This window comes from Drosophila innubila (genome assembly GCF_004354385.1).
Source record: "Drosophila innubila isolate TH190305 chromosome 2R unlocalized genomic scaffold, UK_Dinn_1.0 1_C_2R, whole genome shotgun sequence".
NCBI lineage: Eukaryota > Metazoa > Arthropoda > Insecta > Diptera > Drosophilidae > Drosophila > Drosophila innubila.
This window is the reverse complement of record NW_022995374.1, coordinates 15,469,842-15,495,428: the sequence shown is the minus strand read 5'-3', so window position 1 is coordinate 15,495,428 and position 25,587 is coordinate 15,469,842. Positions and strand designations below refer to the sequence as shown.

At 35.9% G+C, this 25,587-nt stretch overlaps 3 protein-coding genes across 5 annotated transcripts in view; 2 read left to right on the top strand and 1 right to left on the bottom strand.

Moving 5' to 3' along the window:
• LOC117784413 (sodium- and chloride-dependent glycine transporter 1) overlaps positions 1–24,317 on the bottom strand; it is a 32,409-nt gene extending 8,092 nt beyond the window's left edge. The window contains exons 1-5 of one of the 3 annotated variants that reach the window (XM_034622142.1): positions 24,074–24,317; positions 22,387–22,563; positions 5,827–6,203; positions 4,817–5,237; positions 4,472–4,750 (exon numbers count right to left, since the gene is read on the bottom strand). In XM_034622142.1, coding sequence (XP_034478033.1) covers positions 4,472–4,750; positions 4,817–5,237; positions 5,827–5,916 — 790 coding nt within the window. In that variant the 5' untranslated portion in view covers positions 5,917–6,203; positions 22,387–22,563; positions 24,074–24,317. Of the gene's footprint in view, positions 1–4,471; positions 4,751–4,816; positions 5,238–5,826; positions 6,204–8,386; positions 8,723–22,386; positions 22,564–24,073 lie in introns of those variants that run through there. The other 2 variants (XM_034622143.1, XM_034622145.1) reach the window with 2 other exon arrangements.
• On the top strand, positions 13,242–15,494 carry LOC117783003. Its single transcript, XM_034620128.1, has 4 exons — positions 13,242–13,431; positions 13,489–13,719; positions 14,781–14,963; positions 15,032–15,494. Exons 1-4 carry the CDS (start codon positions 13,317–13,319, stop codon positions 15,259–15,261), a joined length of 759 nt encoding a protein of 252 aa, XP_034476019.1. The 5' UTR covers positions 13,242–13,316; the 3' UTR covers positions 15,262–15,494.
• LOC117784412 (putative ATP-dependent RNA helicase BoYb) lies at positions 16,086–19,917 on the top strand. Its single transcript, XM_034622141.1, has 2 exons — positions 16,086–17,403; positions 17,737–19,917. Exons 1-2 carry the CDS (start codon positions 16,110–16,112, stop codon positions 19,674–19,676), a joined length of 3,234 nt encoding a protein of 1,077 aa, XP_034478032.1. The 5' UTR covers positions 16,086–16,109; the 3' UTR covers positions 19,677–19,917.
• Positions 24,318–25,587: the final 1,270 nt, after the last annotated feature.

The window sequence follows — 25,587 nt, the reverse complement described above, 5'->3', positions numbered from 1 at the left end:
AGCTCTAGGGTTTTCCAATTTAGCAGTCGTAATTCAGTTTAGTTCAAGGTGCTAAGCAGTTGGTCCATTCACTAATGGAGTGCTCGGGCAACTAGGTAATTAGTTCTTGGGGCTTTAAGATTGCCATGCCAAATGATTTTAATGTATTGTTCTAGCTTGTTTTTTACCCGTTGTCGAATACGCTTGTCACATAAATGGCAAACAATCTGATTATTCCATTGTGCACTCGTATATTTTAATTTTTCGTTAGCAATTTAATTTAGAACCGAAATTCAAGTTGTGTTTACATTTTGTACATTGCCAGTACCAAAACCAATTTGGCTTGAAATTAATGAGAAAAACTCGCATTCTATGCGACTCACGTAACTGACAATCAACTGCCAGATGTTACAACTCAACCAAAAATTAGTTAAACAAATTCGTAGTTGACTGTGTGAATGTCAGAACGAATATGCCAGCTTATAATTTGAACAACTATGCAATGGATTGCGAATTTCAAATGTTGCAAAAATAGCTAAATCTAATGCCAAAAAAAATAAATAAAAATTTTTAAAGGGGTTAAAAAATCAAAGCCATATTTAAATTTTCAATAAATTGTTTTTAAATTGTTATCACTCTTGAAGCTCTTAAGCTAATTTCAGTTAAAACATGATTTATTTACAATTTGCTGGCTTCAATTCTATACTCAATTAATCAAAAGAACTCATATGGCAACCCAACTCAATCAGCGTTTATTCAATTGACGCGTTACTCATACGCAACGTAGGTCGCATTGAGGGTTGATGCCACAAATGACAGTTAAGCCAAGGTTGAACATGTGGCCCTATAAATGTGGGTTGTTGCCACTTTATAGCATATTCATCATCTAATCAATCAGCATCAAAATAAAAATAAAATGTTGTGCATCTAGATTCTAGAGTCTAGAAAATAGGGCAGCATTTTCTTGTGGTTGATTTTGTGAATTGGGGAAGAAAATGTTCGAGATTGGGCGCAGCTTCAAAGTGTTTACACGCCGTTTAATTTGCCTGTCTGCCTTTATTTGTTATGCAATTAATTTTATTACAAGCATATACACACACACATGCTCTGATAAAACCCGTAGATACAAATCATATAAAAGTTTATGTGAATGTGGCAACAAAATCTACAGGCACAAGGCAAAAACTGTCTGCCTTTCAATTTGGCCAACTCGAGCTTGTCTACCCAGCCAACTGTGTGTGTGTGTGTTCGTGTCGGCATCTTACATTTGATTACAAATACATATACACACACAAACACACACATCCCGATTAGGTTCTTATATAAGCCGCTCCCGAGTCTAGCACTGGAAATTGCCATTAAATTTTGTGACCTTTAAGCCCTCAAGTTTTTGCAGCAGCAAAGTTTTTACTAACATTTTGTTTTGTACAACTAACAAAGTTATTACCGCCTGTCAGCCACATGTTTTGTGTCTATAACATGGCTTTTGATTAGCTACACAGCATTGGCCTAATTACAACTTCTTGGCATAAGTTTCTCTATATATTTGCTTAGAATTGCACAAGTCAATTTAATGGCAGAAACTTATTTTTTCAAACATATATTCGTAACTCTTTGAGAGAGATTTCTTAGTCTTATTTTTTTGCGGTCCCTTACAGTTTATGCGATTGTTTTTTGGCTGTTAATTTTCCAGAAACACTTACTTAAGTACAATTTATAATTTATATAATTTTCTTAAGAAGTTTCCAATTTGTCATAAATTTTGTAAGTCTATAAAATCATTTAATAACAAGATTCCGAACTTATTCAGATATGTAACTTAAGAAAATAATTTTATTATTTTTCAAGCTAATATTCAAATTTTATAAAGTTCGACAAATTTAAAATACTATGGAATTTATGTAAATATTTTTTTCTATTTAAATGTAAGTTTTCATAAATTTGTAGCTAATTTAAATAAATAATTGAACTACTATGAATTAATAATTCTTATGCTATTCGTCTTATGTAAGTATATAAGCACTTTAATTGGTTGAATAAAAAATTCAAAAACTGCAAAGGAGGCAGGCAAACAATCGACGGAGAGTGTGTTGTAAGCAATGTTGTTAAGTAAACTCCATAAAAATATTGACACAAAAAGTGTTAGTGTTTGTGTTTGTATTCTTCGCAAGGGTCAGAAAACAAACTGAGGCGAGAGATATTCAATCAATGGACAAACAAGTTAAACACATTTTAATCATGACGCTAAAAGTAAACATTTCTCAACTAAAATTCGAGAAAGGCAACAGAGGAAGACGAGGCGAGGCGAGGAGAGGAGAGGCGAGGTCAGGACATAGACGAGATGAGAACGAGGCCAAAGCCACAGACGAGACGAGGTGAATGTGTCAATAAATGAAATCCTTAAGAAATTGCCTGTCTGCTGCTGAGATTTGTCAGTGTTTGTGTGTGTATTTATGTGTGTGTGTGTATAGCTGAAGAGCATATAAAAAGCAAGCACAAGGTTGACAAATCGGTTTGTTGTACCAGCGATTGAATGTCAAAAACTGTTTAGACATAATTGTTGTCATTTTAAGAATTTTCCCATCTACTTATAAAGAAAATGTCAGAGTCTCCGACGACAAAGCGGAGAAGCAAATAAAGAATACGCATCCTTCTCGCATATCGATTTCTAATGTCATCCCCTTTCCTCCCCTTGCATCCTTCCTGCCTCAACAAAAGGAAATGCCAAGCGACATTTTCTCTGTGTTGCTTCATTTTCTTCTTCTTCTGCTTTAGGCTGTGGCTTTATATCAATGGCGGCCATATTAAATCATCTCTATATGCTGGCCAAGTCAGACGGAGGCGGGAACAGTAGAAGGGGGGGTGATGGAGACTGCTGTTGCTGAAGCTCATGCAAAACTTTCAATGCCATTTGGTGTTGTTGCCATGATTATTACTTGTATTGCTCTAGCGAGCGTCACTTGAGTGTGTAAGTGTGTGTGTGTGCGTGTGTATACGATAGTGTGTGTGTTTGTGTGGGAGTGTATGTGCTTGCTTTTAAGTGCCACTGAGGCAGCCGCAATAAAATAAGCAAGCACCGCATAAAAAACCAGCAAAAGAAGCTGGAAAAATTGTACAACTACAATGCACGGACTTTGAAATGCTCTATTATTAAATGTCAGCTAATTTAAACAGCGAAAAATTAGCTTGCTATTCATTATAAATCATAAATGGAATTTCTTAGTTACTTATTATTTGTAAGTAGTTACAAATGGTTCATTCTTTCAATTTGTTAACGCCAGACACTGTAACTGTTAAAAGTTGTAAAATAAAAGTAACAAAAATGAAACTTATTTCTTTATTTTTAAATAAAAGTTTTAAAATAAGGGATATACTTTTATTTTTAAAATAAAAGTTACGAAATAAGATTAATTTTAAACGATTTAATCGGACGGTCGTTGCAAATTTTCCATTCTTCTTGTATATATTGCTAGTCTGCCAGTGCTGCTTTCGTCACTAGCGCGGAACTACGTCCATAGTGATACAAAATCTTTTATTTAAAAATAAACAAAAACTCTCATTTCGTAACTTTTTAATATAAATTAAAAATAGGAATTAAAAATAATTTTTCTTTTCAAAGTTTATATTAAAAAAAATGTATAAGTTTTAAGATAACAAAAATAAAATGTTTTAGTTTACTTTGTTTGCTGTTTTAAATGCGGAATTTTAAATAAATAATTATTTCTTCTGATTTACACTCTACATATTTATTCACATCAAGAGTATTACAAGTTTAAACAATTGCCGTGCCTGCTAGCTGTTTTCAGGACTCGTTAAGGATTTATGTTCTTCGCGTGGCGAGTAATATTACAGTTTGTGTCTGTATGTTTGCAAAGAAATCAAATGCACGCTTAGGCGCGCTCAATGTGTTCTCCAGTCAAAGCTATAGACACACACACATACACACACTCGAAGTGACACACCTTCAAAACTGTCAAAAGGAAACCCAACGAGCCGCATCATAAAAACAATTGCCTACTTTATAGCGTTGTCTCGTCCTTTGAGGCTGCGTTCGTTTCGTTTGTTTGCCTAGTTGCTACCGTCTGTTTATTGTTATTATTTTCAGCAAAAGTTGCCTTTTATTGTTTACGTGTGCGTAAACTGCAAGTGAATAAAAGTCGATAAAATTTCTTTTATTTATAAATAAGCTTAAGAAAGTTATAATAATAGATCAATAGAGGATTAGGATTAAAGCAGTTCTGTCTTCATTTCTAGGATTCTAGTAAATTCACCACTGGGTCAGTCTGATAAACAGTAGTTGGGATTTTAACCACGTGTCTCTACTCATAAAAGTTTGTCCAGAACGGCAAGAAAAAGTTCCACACTTGACAGCTTGCAATTTGCTTAATATATTGCCATAAAATGCTGTCACTTATGGTTGTTGTTTTGACAACGTCAAGTATATAATTAATAGCATATGTATAAAAGATTAGGACGTGAATTGGTTACTCACTCTCTGTGCTCCATTCGGGCTCGCAATTCTGCCACGGCAGCTGGGTGCGAAACGAGGCGAACATATAGAAAATGGTCCAGGCAATGATAAGATTATAATACAGCATAACAATGGCCGAAACAATAATCATGCCGGTGCCCAGTCCACGAAAGAGCGGACAGAATCGACGATAGATGGCCACTGGACCAAGTGCAGCATACTGGCCAAAGGAGAGCTCCATGAACATCAGCGGCAGACCCGCTATGATAAGCATTATGGTGAAGGGTATAAGAAAGGCGCCTGCAAAGTGCAACAGTTAGTCTCTTCGATTTTAAGCTATAACAAATATAAGAAAACCAAACTTACCGCCTCCATTGTTATAGCACAGGTAGGGAAATCGCCAGACGTTGCCCAGTCCCACAGAGTAACCCAACAGCGAGAGCAGAAAATCAAAGCGTCCCGTCCAGTTGCCGCGTTCCGGTTCGGTTGTCTCAATGGTCACCGCATCCGAGTCAAGGGTGACCAGCGCTGTTCCAGAGGCGCATCCTGCAATGCTTATGGCTGTGGGCGTGGTGCTCAGCTGTGGCGTTGTTACCTCCTTGCCTGAAGCTGACCCCGAAGCTGTCAATGTTAATGCCGTCGCATTACCAGGACATACCACACCAACACCAACACCAACATTAGCACCACCTGCTCCGGATGCCGAAGCTGCCTTGTTGTTGTGTGGCAATTTGTTGGCTCGTCGCTCCGTATTAAATTCACAGCTGGTGAAACGATCCTCATTTTGCTGCAAGCATTTTCAATGTTAGTAAATCTTGCCTGACTCAAGATAAATGCCAAGTAATGACAATGTTAAAAAGCCAAATAAGAAAAGTCGAAAATTATTAACATTATCAATAATTAAAAAAATAAAGTTAATTTTAATTATTATTTCCAAACTGAACAAATAAATTTTAGCCATTAATGTTGATAGATAAAATAAATGTCAAAAATATTGTTTACTAATGTTGTTTCTAAAAATCATAAATAATTATTAAATATTATTGATAAATTAAAAGTATTAAAATATCTACTTAAAATAATTTTTTTTTACTACTTTTCAATGAGTAATTGATTCCAAAAATAGTTGATATAAAATTAAAGCAATATTTAAAAAAAAAATGTTGTTAACGGTAATAGTAAAAAAATTTATCAAATAATATTTTTTTATTGAAAAAAAGAGGAACTGATTCAAAAATTTAATCAGTTTTCCAGCTATGATTCTTATAACAACTATGGTCACAGGTTTTTCATTTCATTTTAAAACTGTATTAAATTTCAGTTAATATTTGAATCGAAAAAGCAATTAAAAGCAACAATCGTTGTTTAACTATTACCTCCCATAGATCCACATCAAGTTTAGTGCTTGACTCCTTGTTTGCCTTAAGGCCTTTCGTTTTAGATTTTGTTTTTGATTTCTTATCCATGTTGTGGCACAGTTGTTGTTGTTGCTAATTGCATGCTATTTTCCACTAGCTTTATCTCTTTCACTCGCTCTCTCTCTCCCCCGCTCTTTTCAGCTGCTGTCTTACAGAAATGTGTTTTCTGAGGCTGTTTTGTGATTTATGTGATGTGCTACATAAATTCAAATTTTGCTAACAGATGACTCTCAGTGGTGGCCAGCAGCTGCATAGCTTGTCGACCCTTTTGGCCTTGTTAATACGGGGTGTGGCTGAAACGTTGCCTTTAGGCCATCTTGTGGGTATGCAGGATTCTGAAACAATGAGAAAATATAGTTAATGATGGCTTTACGAAATGGGTTCAAACTTTAAAGAGATAATTACAATTTGTTGTGTGCTTAACAAGGCTGAAAACTTGCAAAATGTTGTTACAGGTTCGGTTTACATTTTTCTCTGCATTTCGAATTAATACATTTTTTTTTTTAAAGAAATAAAATTTTTATGATAATTTAAATTTATTTGATGATTTAATTATGACTTATTTTAATACAAAGTCTCAAATAATTGCGTAATCTTAGAAAGCCATAAAATATATGTAACTATTTTGTTTTTCGAACCGAACTTTTTATTTTAGAAAGCGGTTCAGTTTTGGTTCGGGCTCGCAAAGTAAATAATTTGAAGGGTTCGGTTCATGATCCGGTTCAGGCTGCTTAAGAACCCGAACCGGTTCGTTTCAGATCCAGTTTGCAGCCTTGGAGCTAAAGTTCAATTTGTACCGCATTTCAAGTTCAACTTAATAGAATTTCCACATGAATACCTCATAAATTTCACACATTAAATTCCCAATTTTCATAGATAATTTAATAAACTGTTAATTAGCGCACGTAAACAGCTATATATTCCACAAAATACCCTTTTCGCAATTCCCCCCTTTCCATTGGATGGGTGTGAAAATTACTTTGCCATCAAAGTTGCATTGATTTATTTTCATTTTGCACTTCGTTTGGCATTGAAAAAGCTCAGCGAGCGAGAAAAAAAAAACCTTCACATTGACATTCAAAATAAATGGAAAAAATATGGAAAATATATATTTTCAATTAACTGAATTGCCGATGTTATGTTCAAGGGCATTGGACACCAAACATCAAAGAATACGTTTAAACTTTAAAGGCACAATTATCTTTGCGATGTACCTCAAAGTATTAACTTAATTGGTTTACAACATAATATTTTGTAAGGAAATAGAGAAAATGCATGTTACCTTGTGGAAAATATAGAAAATATATGTGAAAAAGCAAAGGACACATACAACTTTAAATCTTTGGTAAAAAGTGTTACTTTAATTAAATAAAAAATAAAAAAAAAATTAATACTTTAAAAATAGACAGGTATATAATTAATTGCTAAATGTTTCAATTAAGATTTGGTGAACTATTTAGTAATTTTAAAACCATTACGCTTTGATCAATCTTTCCAAGTCTTCTGAGATTAATGGATACTCGAATAAATGACATGCCGTCAATGACACTTGAAGCTGTCGTCTCATACAGACACCTCCCTCTCTCACACACATACACACACATACAAACATGCTTCACACACACACTCTAACATCATGTGTTGATGGTTAGATGAGATGCAATGAGATGAGATGTGAAATGATGTGCTTACTTTCTATGGATTAATGTGACCCTCAGTGCACAGTTGTTGGTCACGTTTTTATGTGCCTTTTTTGTTGTTGTTCTTGGCTTTAATGTTGTTGTCGTTGCTATGGTATGTGTGAGGCAATGCGTTGACAACTTTGATAATTAGGCAGCCAAATGTGCATTTAAGTAAGTCAATGAGTGGGTTTTATGCTGCCTCCTGCTAATGAGAGAATGTTGTAGGGTTGCCACCCTGCTCTTGGCTTATGAGGTCGGACAAATCCGTTCTTGCTGCTCTTGGCAGCAGACAAGGTTTATGATTTAACTGCTTGTGAATTGTAAGCGAACATTTCCTGTTTACGAGTCTTCCTAATTATTCTTAGCTGTTAATTCCTCGGTTTAATCAGTTTTCACAAAGTTACAGCTGATAATTAAAGTAATTAAAGTGAACAGCTGACGTTGCTGGATGGTATAAGAGTAAATGATAATAATAATAGACTATTTATGGTTTGCTAAAAGGATATGCACACTGACCTAAACAAACATAAATAAATTTTTGTTCTTCGAGATACTATATTTTTAAAATAAGAGAAAACATATTAATGCTAAGAGTTGTATTTGTTATTACTTTTTTTCTTTAAGTTGCCTTATTTAAGAATACATTTTGTTTACGATATTCTAGAGTTTAGAAACGGAGTATCTTTTATCAGTGTATATAATATTTTGTACTATACATTTTGTATGTAAGATAAAAAGTTGGTGCAAAAAACCTGTTATAAATAATTGATAGACAGAATATTAAATTATTATAAATAATTAATTTATTCAGATATCTAAATTGTTGCTTTGCTTACACATTCCTCTAAAAAAATTGTTGTGTTTGTTTTATTTGTCTTGTGGTTAGCAACTATTTTGGCATTATTGTTACTTTTTCTGAGTTTCAACCACATTGCCTCAATATCCTTTTTCTTTATATTGCGTTGCTGTTGTTGTTGTAATATTCTGTTGCTCGCGGTCTTGTGTTGTTGTTGTTGGCAGCGCTGTGGCTGCGGCTTTTGTGCTGCGGCATTTGCTTAGCAAATAGTTTTTAATGATTCCAATGCTTGCGGCCAGTTTACGAATATCCATAGACATCTGTGCATCCCCATACACCCTCAGACACACACACACACACACACACACAACCACCCACACCCACGCACCCTAACTAAAGTACAACAGTAATAACAACAACAATCGTTTGGCTTTGTGCAAATTGTGTGGCAACGGCAGCGGCAACGGCATTTGTTTCAAATAGTTTAAATGGCTGCTGGCAACACGAAGAGAGCTGCCCCATCGAAGGAGGGGGTAGCAGAGGGGAAGAGGGTGCCAGAGTTTGGGCACCGAGGGCAGCTATTAAGTTGTTAACGTGCAAATAAAATGACGTTATAAAATTTCTTACTGCACAGCATTTAAAAACTTTTAATAAACTTATTTAAAAGTGAATAAAAAGCTTTTAATGCATACAATAAAATTAAAAGTTCCCATAGTTCATTTTTATTTACACCCAAAGCATTTTTTTTTTGTCTTCAAAGAGCTTGTCTTTGTTTTTTTTAAGTGTTTTTAAAAGTTCATAAAAAGCGCGGATAATTAAATATACAATTTTGTTTCGCAATTCGGAGATGATATACCTTGTGATGGTAATCTGATAATAATATAATTTGTTTTAAGTTTTCTTTTAAGTAGCTTTCCATTCTTTTTAAAGTGCTCATATTATAAAACAAGCTGGTTTATTAGCAAAAAAGTTTACATACCTAATTGAAAGAAATTCTGTTTAAAATCTGAAAAGTTTACAACTCAAAATAAACAAACTAAAAGTTTTGAGATAGTAAAATAACTTTTGGAATGTCATAAAAATTCAGGGAAAATTCTTGTTTAATGTGAGTTGAAAAATTATAAGAAATTATTAAATTTATGCTTAATAATTTTTCTTCATTAAAGATTTAAGATCAACACCAACATCCACAGAACAAAGTTTATTAAAGTTCTATGGCATTATTTTTCATAGTTGCCAGATGTTTATACCTAACAGAGTTGCCCGCCAAAGTTGTTAAAACTTGTTTAAGTGCTGAATCATGCCACACACTATATAATTAATGTGCATGTTCAAACACACACTCTTACAGACACTCACACACGCACGCACACAATTCAAACGTGGCAATTAAGTGTTACGTATACGACAGGAGGTACCGAAAGTGAAACTGAAATCTGCGGGTTTAGGTGCACTGAACAGTTGCTTCTCGTTTCGTTTGTTTGGTCAATTCGAGTGTGAAAATGTTGTCGAGCGTTTTCCTTGTTGCTCTTTTTCCGTTCATTGTTGTTGCTGTTTCAGCTCTCGCTTGTTTACACACAGGCACAGCCATTGACCTTGGGCTGCAATGTGCAAGCGCATGGAACAAAACGCATTGCCCAGCCCCAGGGTTTCCTATTTCGGAGGATAACTAGGGTGGTGTAAGGGCGTGCTTATGGACTACAGTTATAGTTTTATAGTTTTACAGATTCGACGGCATCTTGTCGGCCCAGCAGCGATTTCCGTTTTCGATTTTGCATACCCTTGGAAAATGCCGTAATTACATCTAGATAACATTGAATTTAACTACAGCTTATGACCATTTAATACTGGTAAGCAGCTTTCAAAACTTATTGAAATAAATGCTGTAAATCGATTTACATTTGAGGAGAGTTTTAATTAAAGTAAAGTACATATTATAACAAAAATACGTGGGTTAAAGATGCTCAAGGCTTTGAAAACTACTCTGAAAATTTCTACATATTACAAATATTTTTTTTTACATTCCCAAGCTAAAGGCAGAAATTAGCTGTTGTTTACAATTTAAGGCACAAATGAACTCCATCATCATCAGCATCATTTGTAACAATCGCTTTTGTTATATTTTTTTGTTATTATTGTTCCACAATTGTCGGCAATTTTTAAGTGGCCATCAGTGGGTGATAAATGGGAGACGCTGCGGGGGACAGGCACAACTTGAAACGCTTAAACTTGAGCCTTTGAAGGCTGCATACAATCAACAAATAGAGACAACAGCCTCGACCTTTATCATGGTAGCTTTTCATGCAACAACAACAATAACAACAAGTTCTATATTCATTGGAAAATCAGCACGTTATGCAAACTGCAGACATTTGTTTTTTACGTTCATTTTCCACTTCCTTTTGTTGTCCTGTTGCAGCTGCCAAATTCTAACTAAAGCCTGACAATCGTATCGATTGGAAATGTAAATTAATTTTGTTGTCAACTTTAGCTACGAATTCACCTGTCTGCCATTTTGAGAACCGGTGGGTAAAGAGATATTTATAAAATGGGGAATGAGAGAGAGCTTGGCTAACAAATTTCACGACCTGCTGCGCTTTCTTAGCGAACTTTTCATAGAGTTTGTAATTTTTACACTCTGCCGATGATCCTTAACATTTTTTAAATATCTCGATTAAATTCTGAATTCCGTAACTTAATAAATATAGAAAAGTTTCCAAAAAAAAATTTATTTACAATTGTAATTTGTACACCCTACCTTAAATTAGTCAAATTTAGAATTCCTTATTTAAATCAAATTAAAAATAATTTATTCTGTTATGTTCCCTCATTTTTAAACACATGAAAAAAAAACTTAATTTTAACTAAAAGAGTATTTATTCTTCGTAACTCGCTGCATGTAATATCCCTCCGTTTATATAGCTCAAACTACATCAAATATTCATATGCCAGTAAGGGGTGTGGGGATGGGGGTGCCTTCGGTTACGTCCTTGTCATCGGGGTGGATAGTCCTTGCCGTTGTCGGTAATCGCAAATTCAGCGCTAAATCTCAATCAAAATGCGCGTAAAGTGGCATTTCAAGTGATTTTTATGAATTCGAAATTCGTTATTTTTGTTCATTGAAAACCAAAAAGGACAAAAAAATAATTGCAAAGAAGTTAAAAAGTTTACTGAGTTGACAGATTTTTCTGGGTTCGGTAAGCAGCAACAAACTTAAAAAATTTTCAAGCAATTTGACATTACATTTAAATACAAAATTTATAAGGTGTGTTGTTGTCTATTTACAATGTTTTAATAACAATAATCTTCATTTGTTTTTCACTAATAATTTAAAGATGCTTAAACATATACAAAACAAAGTAAGAAATAAATAGAAAACACTTTTCCAACACAAATTGCATTTCCATTTAATACGCTCAATTTGTCGTCATTTTTTAATGGCGCCGACTGAAAAGTTTCTAACGCCTTGCCTGGAGAACAAAATGCATTTCATTTGAATATCAAAAGCGAGAGGCAAGAAAATATGAAAAACGAAAATGTAGAAATGCGTAAAAGAGTTGGAAAACAGTCTGAGACACTTGCCAAGTGAATTAATGTTTTTAATGTCTTCTGTTTTTTTTTTTTTTTCAAAAGTTCTTACGCTATTTTTCATGTTATTTATTTATTTTTACTTTTTATTTTGATTTCACCTTGCGCATAAATTTTGTTGTGTATGTCTCTTTGTGTATGTGTCTATATGTTTGTGTCCGTCGGTCTGTATATGTGTTTTACTTAAAATTTGCAATTTAAATGTAATTTCTCAACTGTTTATTTGGTTTATGACGAGTGCGCGCACTCAGATTTAACATCCAGCGACAGCATAGGGGGGCGTGGTTGAAGCCCGGCGATTTTTATACCTTTAACAGCTGACAGTATGAGGGATGACCCTGTCATATACATACATATATGTGTATATATTGGGTGTAGTCATGTCAATTAGGCTGACCCGTTTCAGCCAAAAGGTAACAAAGATTTCAACAGAATTCAAAAAAGTGATACACATGTTTTATTGAGTTATTCAACCAGCCCAAAGACACGTTCCATAACAAGGATATTATCAATATGCCACACGTACTTTTATTCTCCCCCACAACGGGCCAATAAGAATACACTTATACTCTTGCTTGGCGCCTAAAAGGCTGCCACATTTCATGGATACAAACTTTGCATTCCCCCCAGACATTTTCAGCAAGAATTTTCCGTTGCCTGCTCACATTGGCACGTTTTATGACCAAAAGGCAATAACAACAACAAATTGATAAAAATATGAAAAATTGCCAAGACCGAGAAAAGCTGCTGGCATTCATTTGAGACTGGCCAAAAACTTGATTGTCATCAAATATGAAATTCTTTAGAAATTTGTAGTTTAAAGTTTATGGAAAAATTCTCCTCCTCTTTCATGACTATGGGTGGAATTTAATTTTAAATATTCTTTCAAGACTTTTTGTTGTTCTCGAATGTTTTTGTTTACTTGTACCTTGGTTTATCCTCTAAATCAATGTAAATTATTAAATTAAATAAAATCAAAATAAACAAAATTACCATTTTTGAGTGTTATCTTATTTTTGAATTGAAAAATTAATTAAGTTGGAAAGTTATCCGCTTTACATATTTAATATCATAAAGGGAAACATTTAAATGAATTACAACTGATATTAGCTAACTAACTAATAGGTCTGGAACTGGCTGCGATATCGCCTTGTCTCTACCGCACAACTGTTTTGGATGGACGACTTCGCCCGTGGAGCTTTACGATTAGAAGCAGAAGTTTCGCATCGAGTCGAGCTTGGAAATTGTACAGTAGAGTCGGTTTTAGTCATTAACGAAATGGATTTTGGCCAGTGCACTAGTGCATTACGTTGGCATTATTAATCATCGTCAGTCAGACGGAAGGAAATGGGAATGTGATTGGAAGTCCGTGTGGAACTGGAATGGACAGTGGAAGCTCGAGCCCAAACTTTACATTGAACACCGTGTACTACAATCACAGGGTTCTCTTCCTAACTGTGCTGGGCACGTTGACTTTAACCCTCCTTGGTTGTTTGGGTAAGTTTTGTGGTTTTATCGAGAGCAAGAATCCTAAATTTGGATTCCAATTTGTAGGTTGCCTCTGCTGTTGCTGCTGCTTCCGTTGGTCGACGAGAAATGTGGAGAGTCTGGATGCGTATGCTCCACGCACACAGAGCATTGTGTGGCCACCCCTGCCCGAGGAAACAGCTCATGTCCTGGAACTGACCTTTCTACATACACCTGGTGCCGTAGATTGTCTGTGCAGTGCCTGCGAGCTGGCTAAGAAAGTGCGATGCATTGAAAATTGCCTAAATGCATCTGAATGTTGAATGGAACACTAAGAATGTGGGTGTTTTTAGATTTGATGACTTATTAGTTATTTATAATTAAATGTGTAGTCTAAACAGTTATAAGCAGTTGTTAACTACATTTATCGATGTAATACTCTTACAAAATCATGTTAATAAATAACACAAATTATAAAAAAAAAAATAATTTAAATTTCTTGTGTAAATTTTTATAGTTTTTAGCGACAAAAAATAGACTCCCGCTTGTATAGCTTGCGACATATATGACATTTTTGAAACATTACTCTATAGCATAAAAACCACTCCTATTTCGAAACCGACTCTGTTATAGATTAAAATTCCAGCTAATTGATCCTGGATATAATCGATTTAGTTATCTAAACAGGGTTTTTCACTGTAGAATAAGGAACAACTAATTTATAGAAAATGTAAATTCAAATTGTCTTCCTTAAAAATTAGCAAAAATATTGAAATGAAATGAAAAATATAATAAATATATTAAAAAAGTCTTAAAAAAAAACAAGAAAAATTATTGCTGACTTTTATTCTTTCACTAAGAAACAGATTCTTCAACGACTTTTAGATAATAAAATTACTTTTTTTGGAATTACTATTTTTGGACTGATTTGTTTGATAAAAAAATATAAATATTTATTTATTTATTGAAGTTAAAGTTATAGTCCCTTCAAGAGCAAGTTCGCTATCTAAATATTCTGAAAACAGACTCAAAAGCTGCATAATTGTATTTTGTGGTGGAAGTAAAGTTAAGAATCGTACCAGACTCCAAATACATTGTGGACAGCTGTTTTGTCATATTGATGGGTTGGACTAAGACTTCTTGGCAAAGTCGCAGAGTTTTGTAGTTTTAGTGTGTGGTCAGAAGCTTAGGGAACAGCTACAAAATCAATATGAAGAAGACAATGAATGGATACATGAAAATGTTGTTGATGTTCCTGCTGTTGTTGGCAGTTTATCCCGAACTTTTCCATGCCAGCAACTATTCAGGCAAGTCAAAATATAGATATTCTTTTTTGTACAGTGTACAAATCTTTGTTGTTATTGTTGTTATTATTGCAGACAATTACTGGCTTAATGAGACACAGTCAGTGCAAGAGGACGACAATGCGACAAATAATTCAGTTGGCTATAAAATTATTAGCGATATAAGTGAAAGCAATAACAGCATTGTTGCTCGTGTGGATCCACTAACGAAGGTAGCATTCGTGGCATTGCTGCTCCACATACTCGTCGTGGTCGGAGGTATGTTTTGTGATATTCTAAAATATATATACATATATATATATATTTATCTATATATATATCTATAGGCATCATCATCTACAGCGTCGTCTACTGCAAACATCGTGCGGCAAAACGAAGGCCGCTGGAGGTAAAACACCGCCTACAAAGTCCGTTAACACTGAAGCACGTGCCCAATATTCCAAATTGCCGTTGTCATGGTTGTCTTGTGGCCAGACAAATTCTGAGTGGCCTGATCGTACAATCCATCATAAAGGAGCGTTCAGAAAGTGCACAAGCACAAAATGAATCACCTTAATTGTAGATCCAACAAAATGTTGACAAATAAGGCACTTGGGCGGCATCAGGAATTAGTATGTATGTAGTTTGGGTAAGCTGTTTTTAAGATAAACGGTAGAGTTGTATCGAATCGTTCAGAATAAGTTCGATTGATTGAACAAAAAAAAAGTGAACGAACGAACTACGTCCCTGATTTTACAGGGTGCGCTATTTTTTATGTCGCTCCGTCAACATTAAATTACTTTAAATTCATATCAATCGAATTGCTTATTTTATTTACTTGTCATATTTAATTAATAGAAATTTCTGCCGCGAGGAGAGACGATCTCGCAACATTCCTTAAAATGATCAACTTTACATTTTATATAATTTAAAATTATAATTGTGTAATTATTTATAATCATAATTTGTTAGTTGTAATAATTTCAATGTTTTGATTATTTAGAATCAATTCTTTGAGGAATCAAATTTTTTATTTAAATTTATTAATGGTCGATAGTTTCCAATTGAAATAAACGATCAGCGACAATCGATAACGAAGCCAAAAGTTTAGCTAATTAGTTGGCAACGCGTTGGAGCACTAGAGTTGAATGATATAGTGAAATGGACGGCAACAGTGACTGTTACAAACAAGTATTTTGAATTTAATATAAATTTAGACGCGTAGTTCTTCCATGTTACCAAAACCAAAATGGCAGTAAAAAAAATATGAGTGATTAACTCGCTGTTACTTTCAATAGCTTTATCACTGCACTGGCAATTACTTTAAAATACTTGTGATTGGCAAGAGCGATTTAAATATCGCCCATCTCTAAAGCGAAGTTAAAATTTCTTTTTGAAGGATTAAGCTTATTGAGCACACGCAGAATGGCCGAAAAATTTGCAGCTGACGATAACAACAACAATGGGGATGTGGATAGCCTGCATTATGAAGTACAGGAGAGTTTCCCGTTTCACGTGCAACCGCTGCTCGCTCCCAATTGCTCGGAATACGCCGTGGCGCACTCGAATGTGAGCTTGAAACCAGCGTGTCAGATGAGGGAGGTTTCATTTCTACCGCATATTATGAACGCCATGAGAAAGTTACGGCTGATGCAGGTGCTGCGAGTTCAGAGTTATGCGTGGCCATATCTGAACCAAGGCTCGGATCACGGCGTCGTCATCGTAAGTGCTCCGCGCAGTGGACGCACCCTGAGCTATGTGCCGCCACTTTGCCAAATGGTGTGCAAATCCCTGGCGGAGCAGCGCTGCCGTCGTCGCTGGGAACTGAAGGGTCCCATTGCGGTGGTGCTTGCTGCGGATCTGGGTCGAGTGCGGCAGCTTGGCGGTTTGTGCAACATGATGCTGCGCAAGGCCAAGAACGAGGAGTGGCTGACTCTGGTGCTGACGGTGCCCTCGGCTCAAACACAGGAGTTCTTTCTACGTTGGCTTAATGGTGTTGGCTGCCTGGTGGCGACACCTGCCCAGTTTCTCTGGTTGTGCAGCTCTGATCTTCTCAAGATGCCAAACTTGCGGTTCGTTGCCTACGATGATGTAGATCTAATGCAGCCGGAGCAGCTGCTCCAGGTGCATCAGCAGCTGTTGAACCTGACCAGGAAACAGCGTCCACAGTTGGTGATCACCTCACAGTCGTACAATCACAAACTGCTCAAAATGCTGCAGGAGTTTAATGCCCATCCCATGCTCCTTTTTGGCGATATATTGGAGGCAGCGGTCTATGGAGGCGTACGCATGCGTATGTTGCTCCGGAAAAGCGAGACAAAACATGAGGAGCTGCTACGTCTGCTCCAACAGCGATCTCCACATCTACTGCGCACTGTCATCAACTGCCACACTGATGCGGAAATCTCTGATCTTGTAAAGATTTTGGAGGCACATGGCTACAGGTGTTTACCGTACTATCAGACAGCTGGAATGGAGGTGCGTGATCATGTGCTCCGCTGGATGCGGAACACACGGGGCGAGCTGCTGCTCTGCACCGATGACTGTCCCGAATTGAACATCCGCCATGCCGAGACCCTGATCCACTACAGTCTCAGCGATAGCTGGAGCAAGTTCAAGTTACGTCATCTATCATTAGCCGACAATTTACGCAATCAATTTGAACAATCTCTGGCAGAAGGGTCTGTGGAGCAGAGCACTGACAAGGATTACAAGTCGGGTGAGTAATACATTCCAAAAAGGCAATTAACTCATCATACGAATTTCCAATATTTTTGAAAGAATTGTGAAAATAAACTAGGATTAAAACTCAAGGAAATCAAAATAAGGGTGGGAAAAGGAGGCATAAATTAGGGATTCAAAATAAGGCAAAACATTCACTAGGAAAATTCTATTGCTATCTATTTGGAAAACCATCCACAGTCAATATTTCTAACTTGTGTTTTATTATATTTATTTTCAAGTTAAGCGCTTTCTTTATTTGTTTTCAAATCTAGGTATTCTTAGCGCTTATGTCGAAATTCTAATCTTCATATTGATGTACATATTCCAGATGGCTTACTTTCGCTGGTTTTCCTAGACCAGACCAACCATAATCAGATGCCGCGTCTTGTGGACTTTCTGCAAATGCATCAGCGGGTTGAGGAGCCCATCGTTCTCCTGGCTCGCCAGCTACGCAATCAATTGGAAAGCCTCAAGTGCAACGAACCAGCCTTGTGTGATGTCCTGCTTAGCCTGGGACATTGCGGCGACACTCTGTGTAACCAACGTCATCAGCTGCTGCCTTACGATCGTCTGTTGCCACCACAGATGCCAACCCAGGGCGATGTGAAGCTGCAGCTGGTCAAAGTCTATTCGCCAACACATTACTGTGTGCGTCTGCTGGAGCATTTACTTCCTGGCGGCAACTGGAAGCCTTTACCTCGCCAGCCGGCGCTGGAAATGAAACTGCAGCTGCTGCAATCACAGAATTGTTGTCGTCATTGGCCGCCCAAGGCCAAAGAGATCTGCACCTACCGCAATGAGTATGGATACGAGCGTGTTCGTATACTTCGTGTGGCACCCATTGAACGGGTGAATCTGTCAAGAACTGACGTGGCTGTGGAGGTGCAGGCATTGGATGTCGATACACGTCTGATTCTAACCACCAGCGGCAAGCTATACGTTTGTCCGGAGGAATTACGTAATGCCCTACCGTTGGCAATTGATCTGCGCATCCTAGGAATGGTGCCGTACACTGGCGAGCGCAGTTGGCATGAGGAGGATGGTCGTCAGTGCGCCGACTGGTTAAATGCTGTGCCCCAGCCTAATATTCTGCAGGCTAGCATTGCTATGTCACTCTCACACACGATCTTTGTGCACAATTTGGGTGTGACAAGCTATGCGCCTAGTCTCCAGATGCATGTGCGACTTTTCAACATGTGCCAGCAACTGACACGCAAAAAACTGGCCAAGAAATGTGATCAGGCAGTTGATAAACTCATGAAATTCTTAGTAGACGACCAGATAAAGGAGCAACAACAGTCTGCTGTAGAACATCCTGTGGAGAAACATCTCGAGATACAACAACCCGAGAAGCAGAAGCAAATAACAAAGACGACAGCAGTCAAAGCTCCCGCAGGAAGACTCAGTTTCTTTGCCAAAATGGCCCTGCAGTTGGGCAAAGAAAATAGATTACGGTTAGAGCAGCAGAAGCAACAGAAGGAATTGGATCAGAATGCCTTAAAAGACAAAGAGACGGATTACAGTGTAGAATCTTTGTATAATTGTTTAATGAACTGCTCGTTGTTGGATTTGCAGGAGCAGCAGCTATCAGCTGTCGATTGCAATGTGCCAGAAGAATTACTCAAACAGATAATAGAACCAAAGTTGAAGACAGCGAAGCTGCCTCAGGTTGAGCAACAACGGAACAAAAGTAAGACAACTGCAGCTGTAGTTACACAGAAAGCTCTGGATCTACAATGTCAGACGCCGCCGAATGTAGTGCGACCCGAGGTGGTATATTACCAAACGGCTTGCACATTAGAACTGCAGGTAATTCTTCCCGAAGCCGATATGCAGTACGGGGCACTGCTGCACAATGGACGCTGCATTTGCTTCTGGACACTTGGAACGTCAGAGTCGGTCACATATCAGTTTACACTGAACACCCATTGTCCTTACCAGAGTCTTAGCCACCACATGCAAGGTCGCACCGTTTACTTGAGCATCCTCAAGGCACTGGCCGAAACTTATCCACTTGAATTCAGTTTCTACAAATTCATGAAACCGCAACACGAGAAGCTTAACGGTTTGGAGGAACAGCGTAGATCACATGTGTCCAATTTTGAGAAATATCTGTTGCACAAGGGCTACATTAATGGTAGATCTGTAAAATATAGCGACGATGAACATGATTTCAGTAGTGATGATCAGTCGGAGGAATTCATTCCTGAAGCCTGCCCTGAGAGTGTGGAACGGCCCATTGATCTGTCCGAGCTAATTTGCGATTAGTTAAACACTTAACAGTAAGATAAAACTGTTATAACAAAAAAAAAAAAAACAAAAACCTAATCATAACCGTAACCGCGAACCAGTAATAGCCGATTGGTAACCGTAACTGAAACCCTAACCGAAACAATACTCGTTTATTATACCGAAACCGAAAAACCGATAATAAATAATTCATGTTAATTTCCATTATGTTGTTAAGGTGTAATCATTGTTTTTCAAATCAATTTTGATTTATTATTTGAATATTGATCTTATTGGATAGCTCTTTTTGAAATCATGTAATTTTTGTTTATATATTACGTTTTATTTTAATTTTCAGAACTAATTTGTTGTTTTTGGAACCTAAATCATTCCGGTATTTAGAAACCTAAATTTATCGAAATCGATAACCGATATCCAAAATACAGATATTACCAAAACAGAGCAAAGAACCAGACAACTGTTAGTTTCTATTAAACTACAGCTGATAATAAGTAACTTATCTTATTGTTATGTTATTTGATACCTATTAAATAATTATTATATCGCTGACTATCAAATATTTAATTTGTTTAACAATATATTACTTTAAAATCACAATCACTTGTTTTTATTCCATAAATTAATTTTCGTGCACTAAACAAAATTATGAAAATTCAACACCAACTTTAAGTTTATTTTAATTATAGTTAGGCTGAGGTGTTTCTAATTTGTATTCTTATTCGAACGCATTGAATGACATGTTATCAGTTCAATCATAGTGGTAAAGTTAAATAAGACTTTTTGTTGTCGACTTTACCTTCTGTTCAGTGTTGTTGAATGCAATGTGCACTTGGCTGACAAAACAGGTAAATGGAAAATAGAAATGTGACTGTCATTCCGGAGTAGTGTTTCCAAGTCCTTGTCAGTGCAGTAAGTATGGACAACTGACAACTGTATTCGAATATAAACCAAGGCAATAAGTGCCAATTGCCACCATCTTGATTGTGGTAAAAATCAGGGGGTGTGTGGGTTGCACTTGATATTATTTTCAAGTAGAGACAGTCTGAAATATTTAATATTTTTTTAAATGTATAGAATAAATTATTTTTAAATATTTGAAAAACAAATTGTATTCGAACTAATGAACATTTATGATTCAATATAAATACTGATTTACTTTTGAGCGGGTTTTGGTTTTTAGTAAAACTTTATAGAAATATAAAATCGTATGCAACCAGGTCAAAATAAATACTATAAAATATCCTTGAGTGTTCCAAGTTCTAACAACCACCTGTACTGCAGGGACAGTCACTCATTTATCTCTGTGTACATGTATATTTTAATTAATTTTAAATTAAATTTTCATAAATATTTTGAGTTCATTGTTGCTATTGTTGTTGTTGACTTACAGCTGAAGGTGTGCTGAAAAGCACATAAATGTCAATGTTAGCCGCAAATAACTAATACAATCAGTAACACACATGCACACACTCTTACACTTACATACACACACATCTGCAGTTGCATTGTCGTAAAAATTGTAGCAGTAAAAGCCATGAAAAGCATACGTAGAGGGGTAAGTGTTGAAGAGGGGGGAATGCACAAGCTGCTTTACAGCTTAGCAAAGCATTGTTGTTGTTATTATTATTATTGTTGTTGTTGTTGTTGTGGCTGGCTTCCACCGTTAAGGTCAAAGTTCAGAGCATTTATTGAGGGCAAAAGGACTCGACTGGAATGCGTCCTGTGCTTTCAACTCAAGCTTAAGCTCGCACGTGATGCATAAATATTTATAATTCCCCAACACAACATTGAAATAAACATTCATATTGAAGCTTAATAAGCTTAGCAAACTTGCAGTATGGCTGCATGAGTGAATCTTAACAATCATCTTAATATTGTGCAAGGTCAGGAATTTCTATTTAATTCAGTTAGATATTTTATTTGCAGTTAGATATTTTATTGATTTTCTGTTAAGGAACTTATCACAAATTAATAGACATGTGAATGAATAGTTATTTTATTAATTTAAAAACTTGAATTTCCTTGACTCAAAACAGCTCAAGTCGCAGCAAACTTTGGAAATTGGTTTAGCTTCGAGTTATGTAAGCTCGTCAAGATGATTTATTATTTAATTGGCAACATTTTCTTCTCTTTTTTAGAATCAGCAGCATTTCCAGAAAATATTTAACATAGTTAGAGGACCTAGCGCTACTTAGAATCGTTAGCCTTAAATTATTTAAGAAGATTAACATTATCTTAGCTCTCAGAACTAAGCACAGGGTATATCTTGGTCGCGTGCAATAAATTGCAGCGTTGCGACTTATTTTCCTAGAAATGTGAATCATAAATTCTACAGAAATCCAATTGGCATAAAAACGTGTAAAACAGAATATGAAACTGTGTGCAACAGTCTTTTCTTCACTTACATAAAAAAATTTCTTAGAAATGTCCATGCTTTCTGTGATTTTAATTTTTTCTGGTTGCCTTCAGTTGTATTAAAAATTATGTAATATTTTGATTTATAAGAATATAGTTAACCAGATATTCCAGTGTATTCTACTGTCTATAAGTTAATGCAGCATGCTTGCTAATCCTTTGAATCCCGTTTAGTTGCTCAGCTTGCTCGCATTACGTATACGTCATGTGTGGCAAGTGTGAAATTATAGTAATCAATCAAATCTCTGCTTAATATTTACAAAGAGTATTGATGTGACAATTGAGTGACACCTGTTGATCTTTTGCAACTTACCTGCCAATTGTTTGTTATTGTTGCCTTTGAATATCGCGAGCTCGAGTTGTTAATTGTTTTTGTGATGCGTTTGTTGTGCAAAGACAAAAAAATCGCAGCAAGAAAAACTGTGGGGAAAAAAAACAAGGGCAGCAAGTTGAGTCAAGCCAATGGCAGGACACGCCAGGACAAGCATTTCTGTGAAAAGAAAAAAGAGGAAACAACGCACGTTTACGTCGAGCAGGAACCAGGAAGGAACCAGGCACAAGGCAAACAGACAGGAAAGCAAAAAACGACGACGACGAGCGAGCCAAGGACAAGAACACTAAGGTAACAACAGCAATAACTATAACAAAAGCAAAAAAGAGAGGAAGAACGAAATAGAGAGAGAGAAAGTGATGGAGGGAAAGAGAAGCATAGATATTCCAATAACAATATGGCAACCAAAGAATAGCAAAAGAAGGCAGCCAAAACTTTTGCCAGGACAGCGGAAGCTGAAATTAATTTTGCGTTCGGCAACGCCTGGATGCAATACGGAAAGAGGAGGTGCAACCAGAGGTGAGGGTGGGTGGTAGAAGGGCGGCTCTAAACGAAGAGCACCAAAAACTTTGGCCAAATATTTGTCGACTACCTTTTGGGCCCAAAATGGCTGAAGACCTCTTAAATTTCAGAACAGATCTCAATTGCAGCACTTGCTGTCACACACACAATGCCATAAGGATAACAAAAGGATAACTAATATTATATGCATACGAGATCTGAATTAATAAGGCCATATTCTTCGACACATTTTCAACCAGCTGCACAATTTGGAAGGTACAATATTTTAATTTAATAAACCAGTAAATTGTTAAGCAATTCTAAAAAAATTGCTTTAACAAATTGAAACATAAATGTCAAAAGCAATAAATTAATATGTATTAAAGTACTTGCTTATACAAAATATATATTCGCACTAATACTATTCAATTATTCAAAATTAAATACAATTTAATAAGAGATGGCTTTGACCAACTTTAAAATTCAAATATTTCATTTGACCAAAAAAATAATTTATTCGATTTGTATTTTTATTCTTACATGATTATATTTGCCTTTTAAGTTTAAGAACAAGTTAAAACAAAGAATATATAAGACAATTGGGTAAAAAAAATATGTTAATATTTTTTGTCACAATATTTTTGTTTCTATATTTAATGTACATATAATTTTTCGGATATATGGAGTTTTAAAGTATTCGAAACTTGCAATAACAAAAGGTAATAAGAGCTAAAATAGCACTGTTCAAAACATACTAGACTGAGAAGCAATTGGCGGATAATACCGCTATCTTTCTATTAATTAGACGTATCCTTTCTTCCTATTCTATTATCGTATTATCAGTGAGTGTCAGCAGGTCATTGTGGGCATTTGTTTGTAAAAAACCATGACCTGCATAAGATTTAAGGCAGTAAATAAGGTTAATTGAATTTGTCAGCAGTGAGGGGATTGGCAGGATGACAGGACGAGGTGCTGCTGGTAATGGGATCTACCATTTTAATAATGCTTATTTAAAGCGAACGTCACTTGCCTTTTTAATTGTTTTTGAAAATGTACACAGCTGAACAGGAGCAGGAACAGTAGGAGCAGCAGGAGCAAGCACGACAAACAGTATGGAAATACACACACAAACACATACACCCGCACAAGAGTACACAAATACACTCACAGGAGAATAAACTTTCGCAGCCGATGAATTATTTTTTTTTTTTTGCATACAAAAACGATTTAAAAAGCGACATACATAACTTTTTTTTTTGCAGCGAAAATTATTATATTGAGCTGTTGCTATAGTTGTTGCTTTTGTTGTTCTTGTTGTTTGCAATTGTAAATTGTTGTTGTTTTTGTTTTTAAGGGTATTTTTTATTGTTAGTCTAGATCTGTGGCATCCGCTTTGGTGGACAATTCGAAAGCAACTGAAAGCAAAACGCCAGCAGCGACGGCGGCAGCGGCTGTGGCCACCCACACAGCCGACTGAGCGAGAGCTTTTCTGTGTGAGCGAGATGAAAAGCTTTGGCAATAGAGCGCGCGCGCACACACAGTTTGCCATAAACTTTATGGCACACGCCGACGTCGACGTCGACGGCGCAGTCAGCGTTACTGCTGCTTTTGATTTACTGTCCATCGATGGCGCGCACAATTTTCATCTATACTCTTTTAAATATACTTGTATGTATGTATGTTACATATTTTTTTTGGAAAAGGCAGAGCTTTTACTGCGTTCCACATTCCGTTGGTTGTGTTATGCATATATGTAAATATTTGAGTCTGCAAGGATGTCTGTGTGTGTGTGCCTCATTGTAATTTGGTCCTTGAATACTTATACACCTAATTATGCCACTATGTGTGTTTGTGTGTGTGTGTGCGGTGCAGGATATGTTGCATATTGTTGTGCGCTTAGTAAAAAAGTTTACGCTTAAAAATAAACAATGGCCGCTGTTTATTTAAACTAACGCAAACTGAATCGCTAATATTGAGATTGAAACCCTGAGATATATGAGCAGTTTAAAGCTTTATACTGACCCAATATTTGCCTAAAATTTCTTATTAATATAATACTTAAATATGCACACAAAACGTTGTAGAAGTGCAGTTAAACATCATTGAATGCAATCTATTCGAATAGTTATACTTTCTTAAAATAAAATAAAATATTCAAAATACTTTAGTATAATATTTAAGAATATATATTTATAATTATTTTTGTGATGATTCTTTTGTAAATCTGCATTTAGAATTAAGACAATAGTTGAAGTTAGATAAGCTTCGTAGAGAGAAGCATTATTATGATTAATGTTTCCAGGCAGTCAGTAAATAGTGCGGACGTTAAAGACAAGTTCATCGAATAATTCCTATTTTCATCTATCTTAGGAAAGCTTACGTGCATATCTAATTATGATTATAACCAAAACTAACTCATAAAATACAAAAAATATGCATAACCAGCTAAATTATTATTTTTTTTGATAAAAAATGTTAGTTGATATTTTTCCACAAAAGTAATCGAATTACAATCCGATAGCGGAAGTAATTTCAAGATTCTTCGAATAACTGAATTATGAATTTGTAATTTTATTATTAATAAAAAATGAATAATTATTATTATATATATGCAAATATATTTTTTTTTGGTTCAATGAGTGACCTTCAGCACACAACATGACACAAACACAGACATACACA

Coding starts and splice junctions, on each gene's coding strand:
- LOC117783003 (XM_034620128.1), top strand. CDS start 13,317: ATGGACAGTGGAAGCTCGAGCCCAAACTTTACATTGAACACCGTGTAC. Junction 13,432..13,488: donor AACCCTCCTTGGTTGTTTGG/GTAAGTTTTGTG, acceptor TCCAATTTGTAG/GTTGCCTCTGCTGTTGCTGC. Junction 14,964..15,031: donor CATACTCGTCGTGGTCGGAG/GTATGTTTTGTG, acceptor ATATATCTATAG/GCATCATCATCTACAGCGTC.
- LOC117784412 (XM_034622141.1), top strand. CDS start 16,110: ATGGCCGAAAAATTTGCAGCTGACGATAACAACAACAATGGGGATGTG. Junction 17,404..17,736: donor TGACAAGGATTACAAGTCGG/GTGAGTAATACA, acceptor TACATATTCCAG/ATGGCTTACTTTCGCTGGTT.